This window comes from Meleagris gallopavo, chromosome 6 (assembly GCF_000146605.3).
Source record: "Meleagris gallopavo isolate NT-WF06-2002-E0010 breed Aviagen turkey brand Nicholas breeding stock chromosome 6, Turkey_5.1, whole genome shotgun sequence".
Taxonomy (NCBI): Eukaryota; Metazoa; Chordata; class Aves; order Galliformes; family Phasianidae; genus Meleagris; species Meleagris gallopavo.
Genome location: NC_015016.2, coordinates 34,622,744 through 34,639,774, shown reverse-complemented (window position 1 = coordinate 34,639,774; position 17,031 = coordinate 34,622,744). Strand labels below are relative to the sequence as shown.

The window sequence follows — 17,031 nt, the reverse complement described above, 5'->3', positions numbered from 1 at the left end:
ATAGCAGAATTTTACAACAAACAGCTCATTTTGATAAAGACAAAGGAAAGAAAGCTTGAAAAGATGTTGGAACACTTGAATACATAGTTTGCTAAGTTAAAATTCAGTTAAGTTTCCTTCACTAAGTGAATCTGCAGAACTTCAATGTTAACTACTGTAGTAGTTTTAACAGGGTTAGTTCAGGACTAGTAAAGACCGAGAGGTGTTTCACCATGGCTTGGGAAAATATATACATATGTATATATATGTCTAAACTATATTATATATTAAAAGCAGATTTTTAAAGCAACAGGTACATAGAGGCTGTCAAAAACTAGTAATGACAGAGTTAAAGTGACATAAGTCTGTCAATACAGTATATATTCTTGGCTAAGTGACTTTGCTTGTGGCTATGGTATAAATAGTTGCAGTAGAATACACCTTCTGAGACTTTAAGCCCACAGAAAAAGCAGCGTAAGTAATGGAAATGAGTTCCCTGGAAAAAAAAAAAAAAATCCCCAAGACCTTTTCCTCACTGTGAAATCCTGGTTCATTGCTTACTCATCTGGAAGAAATGCAGCACTAGAAATTTATGTTAAGAACAAACGGAATTTGTGAAAGACTTTGCTCAATGAAATTGTCAGACAAAAAATAAAGTATTTCCCTTCATGGAACACCATGGTTTGTCTCCAGAGTGAAAGCAGCCAAGCTTAAAGAGGGCTTTGTGTGTATGAGGAGAAGCTATTCCTCCAGCCCAGGTTCTTGTGTCTTTTGTTTGTAAACTACTTTCTTATGCAGAACATCAACATCCTCAGACACACATCCACACTCGCTGGTGGAGAAGCCATCAGGCATCTTGCTACAGCACATACTCGTGTCAATTCCACATTCACAGCAATCAGAGATCGTGCTTTGGAGTGCGAAATTAAATGCTTCTTATGATGTAGTCACACCTGAACTCATTGCCTTCCTAAATTGCAACTGCATACAACAAAATAGTGTCTCTGAGCACACAAATGAGTTTGTTGGGAGGATTAGCTCCCCTCCACTGACTGAAAACACTTAAGTCCACTTAAGTGTTAAGATTTGAGTGGAAGTTCGTTCTGGAATTCAACAAAAAGTTCAACTTTGACCATAAGACTCAGATATTATTATACTATCTCTGTGAGAGAATAGCCCAGCGGGAGCTTAAATTTGCCTGTGGAGGGCTGAAGGCACAAGTCCTTGGTCAGAGAGACAATCAGAAAGATGCACTCCAGGATCTACAGAAAGGCTCCCACTTAGACAAACAGCAAAACTGCTCAGCCTTCATTCTCAGAATTCTCCTTTTTCTTAGTTCAGCTGCTGACAGAAACGCCTACATTCTGGTGATACTCATACAGTACTTTGTTAGCCCATTGTTCCACCGTAAGAACCTATGGGATTGTAAAAATATGAGCCAGCTGAAAACCTTAAACATAGGAGGAAATATTACCCTCATTAAGAGAGGAGGAATCTGAGAAATGGGTAAGCTAAATCACTTAAAACAGATGCATACAGGAAGCCTGTGGCAAAAGCACAAAATATGTCCTTGCCTCAAAGTTTTCCTTGCAAGCTCTTCACTAAACCAATTCGGATGGGAAGTGCCACACATGGAACTTCTTCCCTTGGCAACTGAACAGGAAGAGATGATGGTATTGGTTCTGCAGAAGAAACCCTTAAGTCCAATTAAAAATCTCAGCAGCTTAAATCCTTGTCATTTCAGGATGGTTTTTTTGTTTGGTTGGGTTTTTTTAAATAAAACATCTCACATTACAGGTCAGATTATATCCTCAGAAGCACATGGCAGGTTGCCAGTCAACAGGAATCCCACATGTGCATCCTGGGGCAGAATTCATCTAGAGGCTGCACTTTCAATGGAGAATATTTAGTAGAGTAAATCTCTCAAAGACAATTTAAAAAAAAAAAAAAAGTAGTGTTATATTTAGTGTTATATGTCCTCTTTAAAAAGAGGAGAGTCTCAATATCAATATAGTATCAACATAGTATGAAACATAACATATTGCATCCCACATATGAGCAAGAAAAAAAAGACAAACGCATCTTGCTTAGTGTGTCCCCTCATACTAGCCTTTAAGGAATTTGCAATAGCTGGCTTGAAACATTAGGATGAGACAAGGAAAGGAACAGAAGCTTGAGAAGCATTCTACCAACTCAATCTTAAACTGCTGTTATGTCTGCCTTAAATATTTTTTAGTAACATCATGTGGAGCAAAGAGGGAATTGAGGGGCAGGAAGGACTTTAAAAAAACAACCTACATTATTATTAGACACGTGCTAATATATCAGGAGGCATGCAAGCCAGAGCTAGTGCTGAGGACTCAATTAATATCACCGCTGACTCCACTCACCTGTGAGCAGCCTGGGGCACTGCAGACAAAAGGCCTCTCCTGCTCCAAGTTCATCTTTGACTCCTCATAAATCTACATGTTAAAAGGGGAAGGGGAAAGAAAGGGAACCTATGAATATATACATTCTGAACATCACGAATACACGCGATGCGCAATCTTGACAGTTTTTGTTTTCATTTCAAAGCCCCCCCAAAAAAGCAGAACAAAGTGTCATCCTTACAGTACTGCATTTGCTATTATTTAGCAGGCTCTCTAAGTCTAAGCTCTAATTACTCCTTCCTGAGCACACATTTATTCTGAAGAAAGAAAAAAATGCCCATTAGGCTTTAGCAGCAGAAATCCCACCTCAGAGAAAAAGCATATGTTCAATGTTGTTATTAGATAAGACCGTGTCTGCTCTGAAATATCTCGAATTAAGGGTTTTTACCTTTCCTTCTTCAGTTCCTCCTGAACAATATTAAAACCAGACGCCTAGGTTATTTCTGAGAAAGAGCCCACTTTTCAAAGTTCTTTGTCCATACTGTTCAATATTAATAACTTAAATGTATTATATGCAGGCTCTGGATACGCACCAGACTAAGATGCATCAACACTCTTTAAAAGATCAACTAGGTCCTAAGGAACTCCAGAAGCTTTGACTGAAACTGCAACTTCACCATAGCAGTCACAGCCCCATAATTAAACTCCAAAGCCTGAGGAAGAGCCTCTGGGTCTTAAGTAAATAAGGCAGGAGGAAAGCATTTGCCCTCAGAACGCAGCAACGTGGCTGATTTGGGTCAATATTCCCAGAGTGGCCCTGACCAGAGTGAGCAAAAATCATTTGTTAGTAACAGCCTAGGACTTAAAATAAACAAATCTCTTCTTGCTGAATCTTTGGAGCCTGTTGTTACAATTAGCAATATGATTTGGAAGTAGTTGACCCACCTTACAGCACCATCAATGACTTCGGCTTTAAATCCCTTAAAATTCAGTCTCACCATAACCACGCTTACACAAATATTAGAGTTGTGTTTGTGTGAATTCTCATAGAACCAAAATGAATATCTTAGTAAAGAAGCAGAATTTGATCCTAAAGGCACAAAAATGTGCAGTACAAGTAATAAAATTACTCTACTTTGCCATCGATTTCTAAAATCAGTGTGTCACTCCTGGTTATCAGGAATGATTTAACCACACTTAATCTTATTATTTGGTAGACTTTATTTTCAAGAGCAAACAATAAACGTACTGTTAACTCAAACATCAGCCCAGACCTGTAATTACAGTGATTATCTTCAGTAATGTAAGTTTTTTGTAGAAACAAAATTTTTAGATGATAACTATTTCCTTTTTACTCCAGTGAACAGCGTTGGAACTAAGAGTGTATTTCCTACATATGACCAAAAAAAAGAAAAGAAAGACAACAGAGCTTCCTTTACCACCTCCACTGACTCCCATACCTGTTTCATTTCACCTTTAACCTCCACAAGGATCCTACTCCTCAAGGTGCTGATTAGCACCAACTGGTTTTCTTGATACAAACATCTCCACTAAAACCTGGCCTGAGACAGACGATTCATTGCACCAAATACAGTCAGGTGCTAAGAAAGACCCCAGCTCAGCTATCCAGCTACACCAGGGCTGGAACTGAAATAGCTACAATCGAACCTGATTTACTCCCTTAAGATTATTCATATCCTGTTTTAACTTACATCTCTGTTAAACTGAAATAGAACACTCATAATCAGAAATGAAAGAGCATGTTTACATCAAGACTTACATTAAAATAACTTAAAGTGTTAAATTTCTTCTAATTTCAGTTATTTCAGTTCCAGTCTATGCATAGACAGGCTCTTCAGAGGTGAAGCAATAAAAATTCTCAGAATTAATGCTATCCTGCCCTAGAGAAACAGCCAGCAGAGAGATAACTGACTAAACAAACAAAGCCCCACAAAAACAAAAACAAAACCCCCAGCTAGTTTGATTTTTAAATCCACCTCTATTTATGGTATGTGACCCTGCAATGTTGTCTTTCCTAAAGACCTTTTCACAGAATAAAAAGGAAAAAAAGGTTTTATCTGAGATCTCAATTACTCCTGCAACTGAAGCTCTGCCAAATGTTTATGTTACCTCTTCCTCCCCTCCTCAGGGGACAGTGACAACTGCATTTGCAATAGCAGAACAATGGATGGTACTTAGTTAGAGAAAACAGAGAACAACAATTCTGGTCCCAAGCGTCCGAGTGAATTTTAATATGTTGCCATAAATTATTTGGATTTTGTTTTCTAATTGAGTACTGAACATGTAAGACTTCTCTGCTCTCTTTGAGCACTCTGATTTAATCCCTAAATCCATAAGTACATAAAATTATATAATTACCAAGGTTATCTAAGTAGACAACATGGGGCAAGCACCAAAGTAATATGTGGTGCACATCAGCATCCAGAATGTTGGAATTGACTGAGGAAAACATGGACTTGGATTTTATCCCCAGTACTTTGAGAAGGTGTCAGATCCAACATCAAGTAATTGTTTACCACAAATGCATGAGCAACTGCTGGATCCCCAGAATCACTCTTAGCAGACTATTTCAGAGGCTAGCATTAAGAAGATAACAAAATAAATAATCCAGAATGGCCCCACCACGTGTGCCCTCCAGGATGCTGCCTCATGTGACTTGACCCCTAAAACAAGTTACCAGATAGTGCGATGCCCTCAAGTCAAGCTGCATTATCCAGAATTCATATTTATATCTAACGCCGTCACTGTGGTTGTGGCTGTAATCACACTGAATCACTTAGGAGAATAAACGAGTGAAAGAAGCTGCCTGCTGCCTTTAGAGAAAGTGTGCAGGGCCACACAACCCAAGTTCCCTTCTGTACAGCCTGTGCAGGTGGTTCAGCAAGTACGAAGGAAATCACGCAAGCAATGGCAACATATCTACTGCACCTAATAAAAATAAATCACGGCAACCTTTCCATCTAAATTAAGGTGCTTATTAACCTTCAGGGTCTTAAATATTCAAGTTACACTCACGCACTTTCCACAGTACTACACGACTGCCACAATGAATGCACACAAAGAATATCAGGCAAATCTGTGATGACTGAAAAGGTAAAGAATTGCTCTGCCTTATTTTTATTCATGTATCGATAATTCAGCCTATTGCAACTGCATGGCCTCTTCAAAGAGACATATAAGAGTTACAAACATAAGTGCGCAATAATGTTGATTTGTTCGCATTAGTCCTGGTTTTATTAACAGTAGGTATAGATATGAATGCTTAATGCAGCAGAAAAGGGGGTTGAATTTTAATAGAGACGTTAACAACATCTGTCAGCATTTATTGCCCTATTGTGACCATGTAAAGAGCCTTATTGGCTGAATATAGAAGTGAGGAAATCTGCTACACTGTTGTAGCCTGCCACTCTTCTGAAATATCACCCTGCTCAGAAGCAACTAAGGTATTCTAGCTATAAAAATAAATAAACAAAAATATAGAAGAAGCACAGAAAGATTTCTCCAAGCCATGCCACATCTAGGAAAAAGTAAGCACTGCAGCAAGCCAACGTGCTCTTCTATTCCTTAACTTCTGCATAAGATGCTTCTAAACATTTTTTATTGTAAGTAATAAAGCTGAAGCCTGCAGTGATGCATACAAGAAGAGAAGAAACATAAATCAAACAGAAGAAACAAAACCACTCTCAGAGCACAGCAACAAGTTAGACCCCCTCCCAGCAGCATCCAGAGAAGCACGTCGTGCTCTCACACTCTTCAAGCAGAACCCCAAAACCGTCCCTTCTGGATCAGAAAAATACTTCTAACAATGGACACCAAGAAAGCACACTCCTTTCTGACTCCCTCTCCCCCTTTTTAAACTCAGCAGTAATCTTATTGCCTTACTGGTAAAAACATCAAGCAGGCTTGTTTCCTGTTTCAATGTTATTCTTGAAGTGGGCTGCAGTAAGAGTCTGATTTTCATTGGGCTATTATTATTTGCAGCTGTGCGACCTTTTTAACCCTCTTTTAAAAGTGACATTTCAGCCTCCAACCTCAAGCTGTCTAAACGTTGCAAGGCTTTCAGTCCTCTGATTAACAGTGAAAAAGAACTGGTGGGGAGGTGTACTACCATGTGCCTGGTACAGGTCAGAGCACCAATCCTGTCATTTACACAAGTGAGTAATTATGCTCATATGAGCAACCTGTTTGTTGAAATTAATCACCTGGGCACGTTTGCAGGACAGGTTTCTTCAGGCTGCTGTGACCCAGGTCACCAAGATTGCCAAACACAAGCACAAAATCCGCAGCCACTATGCAGAGACATGAGCAATAAATGAAGCATCACCTATTTCTTAGGGTCATAGTCACAATGTACAAGAAGTGAGAGGAAATGTAGTTATGGTGCACTTGTGAATATCAAAGAACCCCATCGATGTATGCAGTGCTTTAAAATGCTAGTGGCAGCTCTTCAGCACAGGATCATTTACAGATAATTATGGGGTTATTGCAAATGCTATTACAACTTGTTGGTTTTGGAAGCATAGCATATGCAGGGTTAATGCCTACAGTCGTTCCCCATATGCCCTTGCATGAGCAAACCAATGTTAAGTAGCATTGTGCTGAAACGGTGCGTGGTGCTTTCATTTGCATGGAGCACCCAGTGGAAGCCCTTGCTTTCTGAGGCTAGCATCATGCTTTCCACATGCACACATACAGAGCTCATTATCACGACCCTGCCTGCTCCAGCTGCTACAACAGAGAGTCTGTCAGCATTTCCATTAGAACCCCCCCTGTTGCAGGATTAAAGCATTTCCAAATGGTTCTGGATGCTGGAAAGTAATTTGCGTCTGGAGTCCCCAAGAAGGCCTTTAATGTGATACACATTTGAGCTGGGGCTCAAGCCCTCATTGGTACTCCAGTGAAGTCTTTGTCATTACATTCATGACATTTATATGTGGAAAAACACTCAGCTTGGGCCTTTATTCATTTGTTTTAAAAGAGAAGAACCCCATAAATCTTCAGGCAGAGCAGAGCACTCTCAAAAAGCGGTTGATGTGCGAATTGCCTCAACAGTGAGCCGCGTTGGGTTCCATCCCCATGGCTGGCAGCAGAGATCACTGTCTGTGTGACACAGGGTGTCTTGCTGGTATTGACGTCCCCTGCCACCTGTGCTGGCCAACGGCATGCTTCAGGATCAGCTGAAGACAGCGTACCAAAAAATATTGCATTTTCACGCTTGCCAAACACCCCAGTTCTTTTTAAAGAGCTACTCAGTTCGTTTACTGCCTGTATGAACATATTCCAGTGCTGGGAAGGCTTCCCAACAATCTAAAAGCTCTCCCCATCGCTCTCTCTTCCAGGTATACCCATCTGTCTCCAGACCAGAGGCAGAAGCGTTCTTGCTTCCCCACTCAGTATTTGACCACTGTAAAACACTGTTTCTGTAATCAAGGAAAACCTAATAACCATCTCTTGAAGATCTCCTTCTTTCTTCTAAAGAAAGACAGAATAAGTAGAACTGAGAGTAACCAAACAGAAAAGGGAAACAAAAGGTAGGAAGTTTCTTCCAAAGGGACAAAGAATGAAGTTCAAAAACTCAAGAGTCAAGAAGCAGGGGAAGTGGGGGAAAGCAGCACCCCCAAAGGGACTGGAGACAAGGAGCCACCAGTGGAAATGAGATGGAGAACATGGAAATGAGGCCTGCAGTCCACTGTGTACAAAACCAAGAAAAGAGGAAAAAAGTAAAAGGATTCTTCTGAAAAAGAAACTCAAAATAGAGAGCAGATGACCTGCTGCCTTCCCATACAACAGCAGAATTAGAACCCAACACCATATTCCATCCACACAAGACAGGAACATTTGGTAGAGTGCACAATTTGTCCTCTGCACTGGATGAGCTTTATCTTAAGTCTAGAGAAGATGCACAAGTTTAGAGTATTAATACACATCGCCTAGGCTCTCCACATCAGTATGTGAAAACCAGCATGGATTTTCTTGGTATAGAGGATTTCCTATTTTATGGAAATAACCATGGGATTATTAAGCACAAGCAACAGAAGACAAAGTAAAAGGAAGTAGGAAAGGTGGAGAGCAAATTAAAAAAAAAAAAGCACTTAAAGTTCATGAAAGTTATCTCAGCACAGAAATATTCTACAGGAGAAATCAGATCTTTATAGGGAAAGATATCTATTACTTCAACTCTGCAAAAGCACTTCAAGGAATATTATGGTTCTTTTACACTCTGCAACTGACCAAGTATGGACTGCCTCCCCTGGAAGCCTTCCAGGCTTGTAGCTTTGTAACTGTCCCCCACTGATGTCATTTGCAGAACAGGCCTAATACCTGCTTTCCCTCATTACAAGTTTGAAACAGCACAAGACCTGACTGCAACCTCGCTGACAATGCAGAGGCTTGCTTCACAGAACATGCAGCAGCAGCAACATGGGCTATAGCAATATAACCACAAACACAGGCAATACAAGGAAGAGTCACTATTTGACAATGAACATTTCACAAACCAGCAGACAGAAACAACACCTATATCACTTCTCCATTTTACCTACTTTCAATTTTTCTGCTAGCTTCTTCACTGTTGGAAAAACCCAGATCTGCTAAGTAAAACCAAAATCTAAGTCTAAGATTCAACATGCCAAATGTTAAGAAGAATGTCAAGTGTCTATGGCTAGTCAATTTCACATTCATCCCAACGTTAATAACTATCCCATTAGGTATTCAACTTAAGTACTTATGCTAGGAGATTTAAACTGCTGTGGGTGTTGGGATAGTAAAAAGAGAAAAAGGGAGAAAGGGAGAAAAATCTTAGAACAGAATTCAAAAAGACACCTTAAATGGTCTGAAGAAAACTCTCAAAGGTTCAACCAACCTTTGATTGGTTGCTCAGTAGTGATAATATCCTCTCTCTACATAAGTCACCGTCCATCTCAAATTGTCCTACAAAAAGAGGTGGAGAGAACTGCAAAAAAAAAAACCTACAGTAACAGAAGTGGCAGGAATCTTGCTTCAAGAGACAAACACTAAGAGCTAGTGTTTTAAAGGAAAAAATGTATTTGCTCTTTTTTCTTTATGAGCTAGTCTTAGCTTCTCCCTATTTGGGACATGGTCCCTTGGGGCACAGAATATGCACACAGAAGTTAAAACCACCATTAGCTGAAATCAATATTTACCAGCAAACACAAGACTTAAAGGAGAAGATACACGCAGAGGACTCCATTCCAGACTCTCACAGACATTATTAACACAGATCCAATTGCACCTGCTCTCTCATTACTAGGTTTTAGAGGGTTACATACTTAATGCCACTACAGTGCAATATGTGATGCCCGAGTGAGTTACTAATCATTACGTACAGGATGTTTAGAATTGTATATACAGCTATTTGCCAGGAAAAAGGGGAAAAAAAAACATCAGAAAATGCACGGCTTGTCCGCCTGCCCCAATTTTCACTCCTCTCTCAAAGGTTAATAGTGTTAAGTGAAGTGGGTCCTCTGTCTTCTGCAAACCCTTTCACAAGCACAGCACCATTCCCAGAGCTGTGGAAGCTGTTATGCTTCTTGCCAGTAGTTCTTATACCAAGAGCTTTATTGTGAATGTACGAAAGGAAAACAAAGAGTCTGCAGATCATCTTCTCAAGTTAAGACGGTTCATCATGTCTATTACTGTGAAGTGAAAAGAAACAACACAACAACTTTGAGGAAAAATTCAAGTGTTATGTACTGGAGAAGATCTACAGGAAGCCTATAAAGGGCAGAAAAGGCAATTGCAACTGTGGCGAGAAATGAAGCCCATGAAGTAGAGGGTGTCAATGATGAACTCCCAGTAACATCTGGCAAATAAGCTAATCTTTTGGGACTTTCCAATGTTGGCAGATAAGCATGTTGTCTGTCCCTTCAAAGGCTGACCTCATTTCTATCCTTGGGTTAATGGCATGCAAAGCTCCATGCTACAGTTACTTTTTTCACTCTTTCCCCCTCGCCCCCCCCCTCCCACCCCCAACAGTTATTATTAAACACCAAACAACTTTGCCTATTGTTATAGTTTGCATACAATTTAATTAAGAGTTTTCCCTCCAGGAATAATATTGACTGAGGGTTTTGAAGGGCTGTTTTGTTTTTTAAGTATACTGTAACTGCAGTATGCTAATTGCTTTGGTTTATGATACACAAATAGATAAAAGAATTCACCTACCTTGCATGCAAATAAACACTTGGACTTCCAAAGGGAAGGAAGAAAAAAGAAAGCATAAAAGATATCCTGGGGGAAACAAAAACACAAAGCTGCTTAGCTGACTTTCATACCAGAAGCAGTTAGGGGCTTTAACACGGGCTTTGAAAATTCTGCCAGCCCAAGTTCTCCTTCCATTTTATTATATAAAATAAACCTTAAACTAGAACTCTGTGTATCAACTTTTTACACTTTATAGATACAATTTTGTAATTCTGTGTATTTAAAATAATTTGAAATTAAGATCAATCTTGCTTTTACTTTTTGGCTTCATAACTAACAGACAGGACAACTTAAGACTTTCATTACATAGAAAAATGAGGCCATTAATAACTCTGCTACATGCCATTAATTATTAACTTTCACTCTTTTATAATTAAATTTTGTAAAGATTTTTTATAGTTGGTAACTTCTCTTTCTTCAAAAAGACCCAAACTCCTGAATCAAGCCTCAGCATTCACTGTCCTTAGTGTAAGATAAAATCCTTTAGTGTAACAAATTTCTGCTGGGAACATTGGCAGCCTGCACACCTCCTCAGGCAGCACTCAGCACAAGAAAGTCATAGACATTAAGAACTGAAAACTCTTCTCTACAGTCCTAACTATCAAGCTGATCTGCAGCACTTCAAACTCCGAATGTCCAGAACTACTACTGGAAATCTCCACTACGTATCCCTTATCTTCAGACACTCTTAGTTTCTCACCATCCTGTAACAACATTTACTGACAGCAGCTTAACAACCGATTTCAGGCGACTTTCATTTGGATTTAGGCTCTTCTGTATGTTTTTTACGAACACAAAGATGGAGTCATCCTACTGTTAAAATAAGAGTGTTTGAATTTTGGATTCAAGTTTAAAAGCTCTTTCCACCTCATCCTTATGTAGCACATGTTACAGCTGGTATTACAGCTGGAAAGATTATCATGGTGAAAATGGGAAAAGAAATAAGCAGGGAAAGAACTCTCACCTATATCCAAAGATCTAGGTTCACAGGAAAGACTCCACAGAGGAGAGATCTCCAGAAGGAGATCCTTCCTAGTGCCAGTCAGCCCTTAAATGGGGTCTAGGAGAGGTGCAGCCAGGCTCCATCCCTTCCAGTCACACAGCTGAATCGCCTTCACCTGTGCTCCCATGGCTGACAGTGCTTGCCTCAGGTGGTCAATCAGTGGTTCAGGCCATGACTTAACAGTTCCCATACAAGCACAACACAATTAGACTTTAAACAGGCCATAAGGAGTAAGCAAGGATTTTCTCTAACTTATTAGTAGCTTAGAAAAAAATATATATTCAGAGAAGTTGCAGATATTAAAGTGAGAGCTCCTGTACTCCAGTGGCCCTGTTACAGGTTACAACCAGCTTCTTCTTCAGACTAGAGGCTTTTACCCTACCAAAACAACTATAACTATGGACCAGAAGTGCAGCTTAAAAAAGTTAAGCAAAGCCTTTTTTGAGGCCAGGTATTTTAGTCTACATCTGCTGGAAGACTTGAAGGTACACTAGCAGTCATGGGATGTGTGCATTGCAGGTATCGCCAACAAATTAGGATCTGCTGCAGATACCATCAACAAATTGGGCCCTTCTCAGCTTGTTCTGGATGTTATTGAGATAGCATTGCCCAACCACCACTGTATGAAACATGTTTTGCTTCCTGAGGAGGATCATTCTCATTAGGAAGCCAGTGATACCTGCCCAACAACCTCCTCATGGAGGAGCTCAGTAGCATACATGGGCCTTCTGAGGCTGGAATAGTGGCCCCAACACAGCCCCTTGCAGTCCCCAGGGAGCTGCACATATCACTCGGAAGGGAAGCCATGCTTATCTTTGATTTCTTCTGAAGTGCTGAGAAAGCAGGAACCACCACCAAGATCTGGAGCCAGAACAAGTGAGCCATGCACAGTAGTGGCTCTGAATCCTTAGCTACATTGATGCTCTCCTTCCACCTGAGAGCTGTGCCCTGGTAATTCATGTATCTGACCAGGAGAGAGACAGAACAGCCCACAGACTGCTTGGCAGACATCCCAAACAAACAAAAAAAAAAAGCAGGGTTTTGAGCTGCTCCCCCTCCCACAGACCCGCCAGTCTGGGTCCGGTGTCCATCCCAGAAGTGCCTGAACCGTTGGGTCAATCAAGAGGACGGGACCCAAGAGAGGGGTTACCACTTAAGAGAGTCCAAAAGAGGTCTTTGAGTTTTTCTCATGTGTCCGCTTGCCCTGAGCACAGAAGCTCAACCTTCCCCACCACTTGGGTGAAAGGAAAAAGCACCCAGAGGTATTTGTGAGGTGTTCACCTCTCCAAGTCCGTGACACAAACCACTCTGCAGAACACCTGCTGCATGAAAGTGAGAAACAACAACCTGCCTGTATCCATACCCATAAACAGCAGTTCAAGCAGCAGTATCTCAGAGAAGCCTCAAGACAGGCAGGGATGTGACCATGCTATCCAGAATCAACTGAGCAGCACCCGCCAACAGGCAAGTGCACATGCAAACAGCAGGGAATGCTCCCGACATTTCTTTCCATCCTGAAGGACTGCATGTATGTCTCAGGATGGAATTCTCCAGAACCCATATTGAAAAAGACTGCCACGCTGCATTAAAAAAAGCATCCTTTCTGGCTGGTGGATTATTGTCTCCATTAAGGAGGCAGTGCATCAAGATGAAACAATTCCCAGCCAGTCACAGGCCACTAATTTCTGGCAGTGACCTATCCATAACTTCAAATAAGAATACTACAATCCAGCACACATGAAAAACTATGACTTTCCTAAAAGAAGGAGGCAAAGTAAGGATTAATTCTCCATAGGCTGTACATTCACAATCTGCGAACAACTCACAGCAACTTGTAACATGCTGCAAGTGTAAAGCGGTGAAATTCAAACATCCCTAAAAACCACAGATTTGTAACTTGCGCTTATGTAAATACACAGCTTTCAAGCCTCAGCCATCTTGGCCATAGCTCTTCTGGGAAAAATGAAAAAATCTTGGCTGAGATTGCCTAGAGCAAGTAGTGATATTGACTGCCTCCAGTTTTTTAGCTGTCCAATCAAAAATACTTTAAAAGGACTTCAATTTCAGGCTATGCTGCACACGCCCTCTTCACATCATATCCCTTTAGGGAATATTTATCTTAGAAAGCAAGCAAATAAGGAAAAGTCAGACACATGCACATTATTCTGCTCATTCTTCTCTCAGGATTCTTACACAGATGTAATATTGTGTTGAAATTACAGACAAGATAAAAACAACAAATTTGAAGTCTGAATTTTTTAAACAGAGTCTGGAGATGCCCAGAATCGTACTAAGTGCAGTGACCTTTACGTGTATTATACCTGTGGCCTCTTCTTTAAAATCCCAGCTGACATGATATATCCCAAGTCATGCTAAATTGATGGAAAAGCCAGGAAATAAACACATATGTACTTATATCCACAGTGTACTTTGTAGCTACAAGGTCATTCTTTTGGGACTGGGATGCATAGACGGATTCTGATATTTTCATTTTTAATTAACACAATTTATCTCATTTTCAGTTACTGAGAGTCATGAATAATGAATTCTTTGTATGAGAAGTTAGATTTTTTTTTTCTTTTAAAGCTACTTCAACATATAATTGCCTCAGTTTCTAAAATGAGTATCTCTTACATAAGCTGTTTTGATGGTCTAGTAAGCATATGAATATACAATTCCTTTGACCTCTAATGGAGGATGAGAAGCTCACTGGGATTTATACCAGAACAGTGAAAAAATACCCTTATTTCAGAATTAATCAGAAGTGTTAACAACTTCTAATGTTATAGATAATATAATCCAGTACACAGAAAGCCTGAAGAGTCAACCCAATAATATTTGCATACAGAATCACCAAACTTATTACAGTTTACCTGCCTGTACAACAAACATGCTATAGGTGTCTTGTATCAACTGAACAGGTCTACTTATGCCTCAGAGCTCCTGATCTACAGCAGTAATTGTCATCACAACATTACCATACAACTGAGGTAGCCTGCAAAGGCAGGTTTTATCGGTTAGCAGTATCAATGACTGCTTCCAATCAAGTGTTAATGGGTTATGGCTTTAGTGTTTGGAAACACAGAGCACTTCTGGAAAGACACTTTCGACCTAAGAGATTAACAGATCCTCACAGGTGCACCACCTGCCTCAGATCAAGCATCTGAGGAGAGTCAGGAGTTCCTCTCAGAAAGCTGCATTACTAAAGGATTCTTCTTTCCAAGTACATGCTAATACTATGAAGGCCATTATAACCGTGTACTCTAGCTGTCATAATTTTCCCTGACTTACTATCCAACTCTATAGGCAAAGGTTAGGTTTTCTTCACAGAGAGAAATTTCTTTGAAGTTTCTATCTCTATGAAGTTTCAGATAGTTACTACTGCTTTCACATGTACTTAATTTTTCAATTAAGACCTTCCTATCTTCTTTTCTTAAGGACTTCTGGCAACCTCTTTTCAGTTTTCACTCCTATTTTCCTGCTAAAAAAGGAAATAAACTGAAGCCACAGGAAAAAGTACTTTGAAGACGATGTTTGTGTTATTGTTTAAGTGTAGAATTATGGAAATATTTAGGTTTCTTTCTCAATGCACATTTTAGGCAATTTTATAATTCCATCCTAGCTCTTCTGTTCACACATGTGACAAGATTGACTGCAAAATCCATTTTGCAAGAGTTGATAAGGCAATGTTAGTACAACTTCCAAACAGATAATGCAGTCCCACAACTCACAGTGAGGACCCCAGTTTCAAGATGTGTTAGAGAGATCAAGCCCATTGCTCTACTGGATGTGCCCTTATATTTGGTAGAAAGGGAGGAGGAAGCAGAAATTATCAGACTACATACAGGTTGGCAGTGATCCCTTCTTTCCTTCACTCCTTTTCAAAACTCTATAGCCTGTGGTTTTTGATGGGAGACTTTAGCTGTGTGGTAAAACAATTATTTCTGATTTAGCTCAAATCCCCTTTGGAGGGCTTTATCAGAATAGTCCCACCTGCAGATCTACAGCAAGCAAGTCAAGGTAGCAAGACCAGATCATGGATAGAATATGAACATGAAAATGCATATCCACTATGGACTGTGATTTTACAGTAATCTTGCTAGAATATTGCAAGACTATTCATTTTGGTGTGTGAAAATCCCTTTGGTGTTTTCCAGTTAATAAGGATGAAAGGGGGGGAAAAAAGAGAGAATAGAACATGGGAAAAAATTATAGGGCTGCACAGGCAGCCTCAAAGGAACATGGACTGAACAACCTTTGAAGTACTCAATTCTAAAATGAGCTCATATGAGAATTTTTTGAAGCAATAAAAGTGAAGCCTCAGAAACAAGTGTAAGTTACAGCCTGAAGTGCTTTATCACAGCTCCATGAACCTTATTCCATAAAAACCAGTTGTTTAAAAAGTTTTACTTCAAGATAAATGTGAACTGATATGGGAGAAAAGAATAGGGAAGATCTTATAGTTTCCCAGAAGTGTGTTGATAAATAAGGCCTCCACCTTATATCAAAATCATTCCAGGAATTGTCCTCTGCCAACTTGAAAGGAGACATTTGTGGATGTCTCATCCCTGCAAGTGTTCCAGGCCAGGCTGGATGGGACTCTGGGCAGCCTCATCTATTGCCTGATTTAGTGGCTGACAACCCTGTACACAGCAGAGGGGTTTAAGTAGATGATTTTTGATGTCCCTTCCAACCCAATCCATTCTCTGATTTTCCATCTGGGAGAAGAAGGACAATTACCAGCGTACTATCTACTTTTGCAAAAAAACACTCCTGCCCCCTGGAGAGAAAGTCTTTGATTTAACAACATGCCTATAGGTACGTAAAATCACATGCTAGCTTTTAAGTTCACTGCCTCCAAACATTATGCCTTGGCCAACCATATGTCTCAGCTGTGCCTCACAAAATACTACACCTATGTACATGGCACCATGCAGAGCTGGACAGAGATACCCACACATATGCTGGAAGAAATGGCATTGCTCCTGCGCTAAACTGCCATGCCTTTCACCACACACAAAACTCTGCTGAGGTGATATGCTCCTTCCTACCTTACATCTGCTCACCCACACTAATTTGAGAGGTTCTGCACTGTATGATGTACACATAACAACTTAACTTCAAACATCCTCAGCACCTCCACCTCAGTCTCTCCATAACCAGTGGAGAGAAATAGGCACATGAAAACAATACATTTGATGCAGACATCTATGTTGCGAAGAGAGGAATTGTGAGCTGTAAGTGCCACTTTCTCTCTACTAGGTCTGAAAGATGCCTGGAGGATTACCTCGGATACCACACAGATGCCTGTATGTTGTCAGAAAACCCCATTCCTCCATTCCTGAAGTTACTGCAGTTGTCTGAGCTAGGGTAACACTAGCTGCCTGCTGGTACAGTGCCTTTAATTGCCTCTGGATGGCAATGTGCTGAAAAAAA

The 17,031-nt window shown here is 40.3% G+C and overlaps 1 protein-coding gene across 1 annotated transcript in view; it reads right to left on the bottom strand.

Moving 5' to 3' along the window:
- LOC104911522 (cyclic AMP-responsive element-binding protein 5-like) overlaps positions 1 to 10,615 on the bottom strand; it is a 50,586-nt gene extending 39,971 nt beyond the window's left edge. Inside the window, exons 1-2 of the mRNA XM_031553939.1 lie at positions 10,554 to 10,615; positions 2,370 to 2,441 (exon numbers count right to left, since the gene is read on the bottom strand). Coding sequence (XP_031409799.1) covers positions 2,370 to 2,423 — 54 coding nt within the window. The 5' untranslated portion in view covers positions 2,424 to 2,441; positions 10,554 to 10,615. The remainder of the gene's footprint in view (positions 1 to 2,369; positions 2,442 to 10,553) is intronic.
- Positions 10,616 to 17,031: the final 6,416 nt, after the last annotated feature.